At 26.5% G+C, this 12254-nt stretch overlaps 1 protein-coding gene across 3 annotated transcripts; it reads left to right on the top strand.

Moving 5' to 3' along the window:
* LOC112693283 (E3 ubiquitin-protein ligase Su(dx)) lies at nt 1-10670 on the top strand. 3 transcript variants are annotated; one of them, XM_025568274.1, is made up of 14 exons: nt 1-208; nt 6282-6454; nt 6928-7069; nt 7139-7452; nt 7511-7600; nt 7662-7833; nt 7894-8158; nt 8220-8419; nt 8487-8627; nt 8697-8939; nt 9008-9167; nt 9232-9732; nt 9931-10027; nt 10109-10670. In XM_025568274.1, exons 2-14 carry the CDS (start codon nt 6355-6357, stop codon nt 10279-10281), a joined length of 2598 nt encoding a protein of 865 aa, XP_025424059.1. In that variant the 5' UTR covers nt 1-208; nt 6282-6354; the 3' UTR covers nt 10282-10670. The 3 variants fall into 3 exon arrangements, with proteins under 3 accessions (XP_025424059.1, XP_025424061.1, XP_025424060.1); XM_025568276.1 differs by having other exon boundaries at nt 7514-7600; XM_025568275.1 differs by lacking the exon at nt 1-208 and adding an exon at nt 382-884.
* Nucleotides 10671-12254: the final 1584 nt, after the last annotated feature.

The following is a 12254-nucleotide window of genomic DNA, read 5'->3' on the forward strand; positions in this document are numbered from 1 at the left end:
GCGTGATAAAATGAGAATGCAGAATCATCGTGCACTGTAGTTCTACGTAACGATAGCGTCAACAATCGCAATCGTCGTGCGACAAGTTGTGCACGCGACGAACTGACGGTGTAGTGTTTATTGTACCGTAGAAACGTGATCATTCCGTGGCGGCACACTTCGCACCCCAAGCGCGAGGATCTCAGCGCCATACCCCGACGGCATCCACGTACGTATACACATTGCGTTATAGGTATTGTAATTTGGTTCCTCTCGCAAAACGACGACGTCGTCGTTGTTGTTATTATTATTATTATTATTATTACTAGTGCACTTATGACAGATTATGCACATGATAGAACGTGAACATTTCTATTTCGACGTTGTTGCGCAATAAATTTTTTCGCGCGTTACTACGTCGGACATTGTTTTACAGCTACCGCGTGCAGTCGCCGCGCAGCTCCGTTCGCGTTCGTTCCGCTGTTCCGACGTTTCGTTTTCACCTGAATGATACGCGATCCAAGAGTGGGCGCACGTGAGCGCACACGCACATCGCTAACCAAGCAAACGCACTGCGCGTTCCGATAACGTTAACGATTGTGTAACGGCGGACTCCCAGTACGCGATTGATATTTTAATCGGACGTTGTATACATTATTATCGGTGCGTACGTAATCACCGTACCTGACCATCATTTACTTGTACTATCGTCGTCGTTGTTGCGCTTTGCTCGCGGTGTACGCGGTCTCGTCGATATTGATGCGTCGGTCTGACGCGTTTTTCTCGGCTATCATCCGCTACCGATCGATATTCGGGATTAGTCGCGTCGCTCCGATCTGTGCACGTGATTTCACCCTCGAATTCCGAGGTCCGAATATCATGTGTCAGAATCATCGTCGTTGGCGGTGAGTAATGTAATACTCATCAATACGTTTCTGGTTTTTACGGTAAATCAATAACTAATACACCGTTGACGAGAGGTGTTAACACGGTCTCAGTTTCGGTTTTCATTTGCCATCAACCTTGGCCATATCCTAAACAAGCATGTTTATAGTGTGTGCAGAAACAGGTGCACCTGTGAACCCAATGCCTATTCTGATGAAAATTCTCAATGAATCAACATGTGTGTGCGTGTGTGTATGGAGGTGTCTTGGTGTGTGTGTGTGTGTGTGTGTTTGTGTTATCAAGTATTTTTTAAAACAAATTTTCTTTGGACTTGTAGAATGAAATATTTTTTTTGTTAACATTTGAACGTTTATTTCTCACAGTTTTCTATTGTTAATGTACAAATGATTTCTTCCATCGGAATTTATTGCTTTTGTTGCCAAACTTTATATCTTGATAATTCAATTCACTTCCGTAGCAGTGAACAGGGAATGTATGAAAGTCAATAGTGTGAAGATGTAAATACGTTAATGCACTAATTGTATTCCTATTGCTCTGTGCTCTTTTCATTATTGTTGCCTGATTCTGCCATCAATAATGGTAAATTAAATAGCAATATAACACAAACTTGAGTGTGTGTTTACATTCTGTTCAAATGCTGTTACCAGACAAGTGTGTATATGTGCACCACGGTTTAAGATATACAGGTTAGCTACTATTCTATATCTAAATTGCATTGATAGCTGATGGTCAGAATGCGTTACGGGTTCAGTACACATATTCGCCACATCTGTAAAGTATTAGTTGTATGTAGGGTTATATTATTACAGTAGTTATATGAAAATTTTAAATGATTTGCCAGAAACTGAGCTTACTAATTTAAAATCAATAGGAGGATTAACCCATCTAAATTTACATTTATTTCACTTTCTATACAAAGTATAAGAGTGCTTTGCTAATCACTGCAAATAAAAAAATGTATTTGATCTTACAGTTGAAGATGTTTAAAATATTTCTATTACATTTCCATGCTTCGAACATAAAAGTAATATAATCATATCTATTCTGATAAATTTCATTATGACGTGAATGCGCCATTCTGCAGTTCAAGATAATCACTAAGAAATTAAAAAGAGTAGACAAAAAAAAAAAAATAGCTAATAATTAATCTCAACTTAAATAATACAGATTTTTGCTTATTTTTTTATTAATATATTGTTTCTTGTGTTCTTTAACTGCATTATTTGAAAACATTTTAATACAAGTGAATCAATCAGTGGAAGAACAGTACTAGTCTGATAAATACAATTTGAGATAATCAAGTTCAAAGTTTCAAAATTCTGTATGCTGTAACATATAGACTCTGAAAGCCAGAAAATCTTATGGCTGCTTTCATATAGTTCTAATGACTTGTTAATACAAATTATTGGTTATAAAAATGTTTTGTTTGTTTTAAAATGATTTAAAAAATTATTGGACAAGTACTGTTTTTCTTCTCAATTACGTTTTTGTTAATAATTTCTCTGAAACCTCATTTTAAATTTTTTAAAAATAGTGTACAATGAATAGTTAGAGTAAAACACATGTAATATGTAATTAAACTTAATTTTTAATAACCTTAGTTTGTTAAATTTTCACAAAAAAAAAATTATATTTTTTAAAATTAAAAAAAAAAAGAGAAGTGAGACATTAAAAATGTATTAATTTTCTTCTATGCTGGTGGTCTTTCACATATATATATTTTGATAAAAGTCAGTTGCTTCTGAGGGTATGTATCTCTCTAACTTTTATATGTCTTGAGTTTTTTTTTCATTTATAGAAACGGGTTCCTTGTAAGCCTTTTTGCTGGGTAGCTGTTGCTCAACTCGATTCTTCACAAGTTTGAAAGTCCTAGAATATAACCCATCAATGTAGTCAAATGTCGTGACGTATTCAAGCATTTCACAATCATAAACAAAAATTTTATATTCTGATACAGAAAACACGATTATTTGATGTTTCCATTTTTAAGGATAAACTTTGCGTTCCTTTCCTGTCTTTGGTGTTTCATTTTCTTCATCAAATGTAGTTTTTGAGTAGTTATTAAAATAGTTATTAAAAACTAGGCATTAAAATAGTTTATATTCATGTGAACAATAGTTGTGTTTGTGTAACCATTCTTTATCATTAATTAATCTTATTTATAAGAGCAATTAAATTGTATCACTCTTATTACATTAACTGTATTGATCATAATGGCTTAAATTTTATTATAATATTCATTGTGTTTCTAATCCCCTAAATTATAATACATAGCACATAATAAAATAAAAAATTTACTTGCTGTATATTTTAAAATTTATTTTATCATATTCAAATATCTTAAAAATATGTATCTTAATTTTAAATAAAAATAAATAGGTAAGTAAATAAATGAAAATTGGTATTTTGCTTTTTTGTGTTTCACTGCATGGTGTGACTCAGATTCTTTAATTATACTCCATGATTTTGTATTGTTATTAAATAAACCAACAATTGAGTATAAAAAACTTGTATAGTTAATAACTTTGAATTATAAAATCTAACTTTGCATATATATATATATCTATTTAATTTCTTGAACCTTGAATGTATAATTAAATGTTCACTCCTATACTTAGTGATAAATGTAGCAATCTCTGAAAAATCAATATTTATTTTAATTCAACCTTTAAAACATATTTGTTTTATAATTTAAAAATAATTTAAATGTTTGCATAATATTTATCATCATAAAATTGTATTATTAATTCTTAAAATTTGAAAATCATTTTGTCATCAAAATGTCTAGTAACCTCTATCTACACAAAAACATTTTCTTTACTTTGCTATTAATTAAGCAATTTGTTAATATACTATATGAATAATGTCTGTCAATGACAGTTATGAGTTTTAAAATTATTTTTATTTTTATATATTTATAGATTGATACCCATAAATTCTTGTACCTTGTATATTATCCTTGACTTATGAATGTTTTAAATTTAAATATTTACAATGTAATAATTAAAATATATTAATATATATTAAATTTAAATTTAATAGTTTATTTTTAAATATATTTATTATTTTATATAATAATTTATAATAGTTCTTACTATGTATTTAGCTTTTAACCGTACTTTAGGCACCAACCTGTAATGTAGTATAAAATAAAATAAAATAATTAAGAATAATACTTAAACTTTTAATAATTGTATATCTATTAGATTTTATTAGATATCAGGTACTTATACAGTATTTTTTAATTTCTGATCTATAATTTTATATAAATATTATTTTAAGTTGTTTTTAAGTTTTTTATATATTTAATAAAATTTTATTTATAAGGTTCTTAAACATAAAATTCTTCATTTTTAATTTGGAAGTTATTAAGCTAAACAAATAATCTAAAGGTAATAATTAACTATAAATTAATCATAGGCTATATTTATAAATAAATAAAAAAGTAACAGGATAGGTACTGAATATTATAAAAAAAAAAAATTGAATAAGAGATTGAAGCAAATAGATTGAAATAAGATGAATCTTTCTGTTCATATAAGAATTTGTCTAATCGTTTAGTAATTTAGATAAATAAATAAATTTATAAGTAAATGAGAACTAAAAATATTATTTTTGGTTGGTTATCTGGCTGTATTTAATTTTATATTATTTTTTAAAATATATAAAGTCCAAGTTCATTTTTTGAACTAAAGAAAAATTATTGCTAATTAAAATTATTTTTCCTTATTGTTTTATACATATATAGATAGATAAAAAATCCAAAAAAAAATATTTTGATACATTAACATGATGTTTTCATTATAAAATTTTTACCTATTTAAAATTTTTAAATTTTTTTATACATTATATTCTTATAACTTATGTTTCTTTTTAATTATTTTCTTTGTAAAATATTTTTATTTTTATTTACCATAGAAGACATCATTAATTATTTTAACGAAATATGGTTGATATTGCTTGTTTATAAAATAATTTAACCTTTAAGGTTATATCATATTATTTTATTTTCATATTAATTTACTGGGAGTATTTTTTTAAATTGTATTTATGTTAATAATTTTAAGACTATTTGTAATCCAAAATTGTTGGATATCTTTGGTTATAAGAAAATTATATTTTGTTTATAACCTATTATTAAAACAAGATTAATACTTTAGAAGTACGTTTACTAACTTTTAGTAATTGTATTCTAAGAGTAAGATTAAAAAAGAAATTATTATTATTTTTAGTTATTTATATTTCATATTTAATTTTATATTTGAGTAGTCCAGTTGCAAAAGGTAGTATGTCCATATTTTAGTTGCAAAAGGGAATATGTCCAATTTTAAATATAAATTATTTAAAAAACTACTTATCCACGATTTTTATAGTCTAAAAAAAGTAAAATGTTTTTTTTTTTATATATATTTATGGAAAAAAAATGGTGACGTTTTATAAAATATTAATAGAAATATCAGTTTTTTGCTGTTTGTGAAAACTTTATTTGTTTGGACATACTACCTTTTGCAACTGGACGACTCATTTGTTTAAATTTGCAGTTTTCAAATTGTGATCTAACAAACCACATCCAAATTAAATAAAATTCAAACATTATCATTGGTTAAATTGTTAGATATATATAGATTTTACATGATTCTGTATGAGCAGATATTCACATTTAATATCACCTGTAAAACTAAGTATTAATGTATTGTTAAATTAAAAAAAATATATATATTATTGATATATTAAATATTATAAAATACTAAATAGTATTTATATAATGTTTTTTTTTTTCAAATCAAATAAATTTTTGTATTTATGTTACATACAAAAAATAAATATTGAAAAGCAAATAAATGATATATTATTGCATATGAAATTTAAAATTAACATTGCTGGCTTTTAGGATTCTGTAGAGATTTTTTTCACCAAAAACTTAACAAATAAAATAATTTGAGAACCACTGGTTTAAATATATGTAACCAACATTTTTCTAACTCTATTAACATATGCTTCAATTTAATTAATTTATATTGGAATGTATTCTTAAATTTAGATATAGTTTAGCTATACAGACTTAAATCAAATAATACTTAAAGTAACTTGTTTCTCTAGGTGAATATTATTTTTCTTTCATTACTTAATTCAATCGGTACTTGATGAGTTTCTAAAATTCTACCCATTTTTAAGACATGAAATGTTGAAAAAACATACATTCATGTACTTCAATACATTTTTAGATATTTAATTGTTACTTGATGTCTATTAATAATATACATTTTATTTTGTTCTTAAATATTATAGATTGATAATAATAATTTAATTTAGTGTTTGCATAATGTAGTATAGTAAAATTAATTTATACATTTGTTTGAATAAGTACAATTTATGTTTTTATTTTGTTTTGATAGATCAACCAGTGAAATAATTGATGATAAAGAATTGAATGCTTTTAAAATAGAGTTGTGAAATATTCTTGCTGTCATGAATTCTCTTGTTGATAATTTATCAAACTGTACAGTAACGACTCATGATAGAGTTGTTTCTCCTTCAAATCAAAATTTCTTCCAACTCCTTGTAACAAGTAAGTTCAAAACGTGGTTTTTTAATTTGTTTAAATATCAATTTTTATTATGAATTCTATATTTTACTAAATAAAATACTTAATTATAAATCAATTTAAATTAAAAATGATTATTCTTACCTCTTTAAATTTTTACATTAATGTTATTATTTTTATCAAATCTTGTTTTCAATTAATGAAACCAAAAATCAATTAACATGTTGTTAATGTAAAGAAAATGTTAAAGTTCAGAAGATATTTTTAAATAAGTTAAATGTTAGTTTCAATATTAAAAACAATTAAATAAATAAAAATAGTTCATTTATTTGAAAATTATTTTACTACAAAAACAATAAAATGATAATACCTTTTTAAAAAGGTATGTAATACTTTTTAAATCCTTAGTTCATTAAATAATTTATGAATGAATTGAATTAGTTGTTATTATTATTGTAATAATTCATAACTATATTTATGTATATTGATTTTTTCAGTTGAAAGTGGGCATTTAAAAAACAATGGTGGATTGATAAAACCACATCCATATGTGGAACTTAATGTTGATGATTTCAAAAGACATAAAACAGAAGTTATCAAAAATACTTATCAACCCAAATGGAACGAAGAATTTACTGTGTATGTTGAAATTATACTTTATATAATTTTGTTATTTTAATTTTTAATCATGTTGATATTTTATTTCAGACTTGTTACTCCTTACTCAATATTGCATTATCGTGTATTAGATTATTATAAATTTCAAAAAGATGTACTAATAGCTGAAAAAAGTATAAGTCTATATGATATTTTATCTAATTATAATGGTGTCTGTGATAATTTGGAGCTAACAATTGATTTAATGCGAGCACGTCATAATGATCATCTTGCAACAAGTTCATCTGCTACCAACAATTTGGTCAAGGTCGGGGAATTAGTTACCATATTGAATGGTTTTCAAATAGATATGTCTCAAGTTTCGAATCCCCCCAGAGAACCAAGCACCAGTACTAATCACCAAAGTATATTTAATAATTTAATATCAAAATATTAATTAATCAATTAAATTTTTTTTTGTAGTAGGATTATCAAATGGATATTTCAGCTATGGAGTTAGAGTACGTAATCGTAATGCAACAGCTAATGCATCACCACCGATCTTACTAACAGGTTGTTATTTTTAAGCTTTAAAAAAAAAAAAAAATTAATTTAATTAATTCTTATTACTTAGATTCGAATATATCAAATAATCATACAAATAATGCATTGACTAACAACATATTGACAAATAATCGTAGTCCTCCAACATCAGCAGTGCAAAGTAGTCCAGCTGAAGGGACTATTACCATTCATCATCAAAATGGACCTGTTACTTTACCAATTGATGAACCGTTACCTGCTGGGTATATGAATTTAGTATAATATTATTTAACTTAGGTCTTATTTTAATAATTTAATTATAGTTGGGAAATGAGATTTGATGCATTTGGACGACAATATTATGTAGATCATAATACTAAATCAACTTCTTGGGAACGACCTCAGCCATTACCAGCAGGTTGGGAACTAAGAAGAGATAACCGTGGACGTATTTATTATGTGGATCATAATACACGTACTACTACATGGCAACGTCCTAACAGTGAAAGATTACAACATTACCAGCATTGGCAAGGCGAAAGAGCGCATGTAGTTCAACAGGGAAATCAGCGATTCCTTTATCCACAAGTATAATATTTATATGTAACTTATTTTTATTTACTTTAACCTTGTGCCATTTCATTTTCAGCATGCAGTGGGAACAGGTTCAGGACCAAATAATAGACAAAGTGCTACAGGAGCATCAACTACAAACCCAGTTCTTGATGAAGAAGATCGTATGGGAAAGTTACCTAATGGTTGGGAAAAGCGTGTACAACCTGATGGTAGATGTTATTTTGTAAATCATAAAAGTCGCATTACTCAATGGGAAGATCCACGTACTCAAGGGTATAGTTATAATTTAAAAACATTTTAAAAGTATTTCAAGTAAATAATTGAATTACTTATTTGATAGAACCGAATTGGTAATTGATAACTCTGATCTACCAACTGGCTGGGAAGTAAGAAAAACAACTGATGGAATTAGATATTTTGTTGATCATAATACTCATACAACTACATTCGAAGATCCTCGTAATGTACCATCTATTCATTGGTAAATATTTTTAAAAAAAAATTATTTAGTTATGGAATAATTAATAGAAATATATTTTCTATATTTTAGTTTATCTGGTCCTTATGGGGTACCCGCTGCATATGAAAGGTCATTCCGTTGGAAACTTAGTCAATTTCGATATTTGTGTCAGAGTAATGCAATATCAAGCCACATCAAGATAACTGTTTCTAGACAAACTTTATTTGAAGATTCTTATCATCAAATAATGAGATCTGCTGCTTATGAAATGAGAAAACGTTTATATATAGTCTTTCGTGGAGAAGAAGGCTTAGATTATGGTGGTGTTTCTCGGTAAATAGTTATTAACTAATAAATAATTTTAATTCAAATTTTAATCATTTTATTATTTAAATTAATAGAGAATGGTTCTTTTTACTCTCTCACGAAGTACTTAACCCAATGTATTGTTTATTTGAATACGCAAACAAAAACAATTACAGTCTTCAAATAAATCCTGCTTCTTATGTTAATCCAGATCACTTGTTATACTTTAAATTTATTGGACGTTTTATAGCAATGGTAAATATTTTATACAAATTTTCAATTAATTATCATGAATTATATGTTTAATTTTAAATTGCAGGCTTTATATCATGGTCGATTTATTTATTCTGGTTTCACCATGCCGTTTTATAAACGTATGTTGAACAAAAAACTCACCATGAAAGATATTGAGTCAATTGATCCAGAATTTTATAACTCATTGGTTTGGGTTCGTGATAATAATTTAGAAGAAAGTGATATTGAAATGTTCTTTGGGGTTGATTTTGAAGTCCTTGGTCAAGTTGTCCATCATGAATTGATAGAAAATGGAGATAAAGTACAAGTTACTGATGCTAACAAAGATGAATATATTAGACTAATGACTGAATGGCGAATGACTCGTGGTATTGAAGAGCAAACACAAGCATTGTTGGATGGATTCAATGAAGTTGTTGCATTGGAATGGTTGAAATATTTTGATGAACGTGAACTTGAACTCATGCTGTGTGGTATGCAGGAAATTGATGTTGAAGATTGGCAACAACACACTATCTACAGACATTATAATCGCACCAGCAAGCAAATTAACTGGTTTTGGCAGGTACTATTATAGTATCAAATTTAATATATTTATTGAAATGTATACAATTTATTCTAATATTGCTTAAACAATAATAATATTTATCACACTATTTTTATGATATAAACTTATTTTTGATATAAATTATAAAATTGTGTTAACGCTTGTTTTTTAGAAGAAATAATTAATTTTTAATAAATTTGTGTGTTATAAATTTAGTTTGTTAAACAAGCTGACAATGAAAAACGAGCAAGACTGTTACAATTCGTGACTGGAACGTGTAGAGTCCCAGTTGGTGGATTTGCTGAATTAATGGGTATGTGTTAAACTATTTAAAGTTGTAATAAAATTAACTTATTTATTTTTATTATCTAATTTAAATATTAATTTTATTTAGGGAGCAATGGTGCGCAGAGATTCTGCATTGAGAAAGTAGGCAAGGAAACGTGGTTACCTCGATCTCATACATGTTTCAATCGATTAGACTTGCCACCATATAAGAGCTATGATCAATTAGTTGAAAAGCTCAACTACGCGATTGAGGAGACTGAAGGTTTTGCTCAAGAATGAAACACAAATATATTCAGGTTAATGTTCCCTCAGTTGTTACGATTTTAAATATATAAATATAATAAAGTAAATTAATATTTACAAAACGGAACATTGATATCATAACCTTAGAACATAAAAATAACGGTGAAACCGTATTTGACCTTTAAAAGGTTTAAAAATACATTCCTCAATTATTTTCTGTTTTTATTTTTATGCATTGTTAATTATTTTTGGAATTAGTATTTTTATTCATTGATGTTTCTTATATTGTTGTATCCCTCCCAATCATATAGTTACTATTACTCATAGATTTAAGAACTGTGTTTTTATAAATAAGGGCATGTATGTAATTAATTCAAAGTTATGTTTAATGTAATGTTTGTGAATGCAAAGTTTAATGTATAAAACAAAGTTAATAGTGGTCATGTTAAACTTAAATTTTGGTGAACGAAAATAATTTATAAATTTATTACAAATATTCCTTTAAAATAGTTATTGCTATAACATATGACTAATATTTGTTCTAATCTTTTATTTTAATTAAAAATATTTAGGGTACTTAATAATATTATATAAAAATAAAAGTATATTATATCAATATTAAGAAATCATTGGTGAAAATCATTTATTTTACAGAAAATAATAACTAAATAATCAAATGTATTTTTTTTCTCTTAGAGCATCAAAACATGTTAATGCTTTTGCGAACATGTTTATGTTTTTTAAACCTATAAAGTTACCATATTTGACGATTTTCTTTTTTTTTTTTTTTTTGTGTATTTTGAAAACTTATTATAAATAATATTAGCATAAAGTAAAGGATATTATATATCATAAATATTATATAGAGATGTATTATATATGATTATATATAAAATATATTATAAACCTTAAAATATAATTGTTCTTTCTCATTTAAAAAAATACATATATATATATTAAATTATTGTACTCTTAATTTCTTAATTTATACTTTTATTTGTCTAATTAATGATTTTTATTAACATGTATTGGCATACTGCAACTATAGTATGCTTTTTAAGTAGAAAAATTGTCAGATTGAAATGCTATTTTAAAATGATTAAGAACATTGTTGTGTACATAAGTATTATTAGATTATATTATCTCAATATTGTTAAATATTATATTGAATTAATAAAAAAAATATTTAAAATGTAAGTAAAAAAAAACCTTGGTTTAATTAATTTAAAATATTTTTCCCTATGATACTTATATCTTATTAACAACTATAAAATTAACTTTCCATAAATATACTAAACAATTCTTGTCATAAATTTATTTTTGCCTATTATATACATATTATGTAACTGTTTAACTAAATTATAATAAGTTTAGTCACTATACAAATGTTATGAACAAAAATGATATGGGCCATAGGAAATATTACAATTAATTTTCCTCCTCTCCATTAAACTTTATTAAGATTAAATTCAGAAGTGAAACAAGTTGAAAGATCAGAATGGGGATGTATACGGAATCAAACGCTCCTTTGATGTCTACAAAAGCGGCACACAAAATATTTTTGTTGCAGAAGGTATCATAAATTGGGCCCACAAGCGATGACAGGCATTCTATTGTACCAATGCCACGTCGAAACCCAAATAAATTGTTAGGGATGAGATTGTTCTTTTCTAAAAATCAGCCGAGACGTATTTTAATTATGAATTCGACAATTTTGCACAGGGCAAAGGATAAGGCAATGGGTCTAAATGATGAAAGATAAGAGTTGAGCAATCGAGCATTTTTCCGAGAAAAGAATAGAAGCTAAGTCTGGAGAATGAGAACGGATGCTTCTTACATTCCATTACCGAATCTTAAAATGATCAGCAGCGCTGGATGGATAATGTGAAAATATAGGAGGATTATTGTTAGAACGTCTCATCATCATCTGACTTTGGTGTTAAAAATTAATATAAAGAAGACTCGATTAAAGACTTAAGAGCAGATGGGGAGCTAGTTTGAGAATAGTA

The sequence above is a fragment of the Sipha flava genome, unplaced genomic scaffold (assembly GCF_003268045.1).
Source record: "Sipha flava isolate LNK unplaced genomic scaffold, YSA_version1 84_pilon_pilon, whole genome shotgun sequence".
Classification (NCBI taxonomy): domain Eukaryota; kingdom Metazoa; phylum Arthropoda; class Insecta; order Hemiptera; family Aphididae; genus Sipha; species Sipha flava.

Coding starts and splice junctions, on each gene's coding strand:
- LOC112693283 (XM_025568274.1), top strand. CDS start 6,355: ATGAATTCTCTTGTTGATAATTTATCAAACTGTACAGTAACGACTCAT. Junction 9,168..9,231: donor TTGGACGTTTTATAGCAATG/GTAAATATTTTA, acceptor TTTAAATTGCAG/GCTTTATATCATGGTCGATT. Junction 9,733..9,930: donor AAATTAACTGGTTTTGGCAG/GTACTATTATAG, acceptor TTATAAATTTAG/TTTGTTAAACAAGCTGACAA.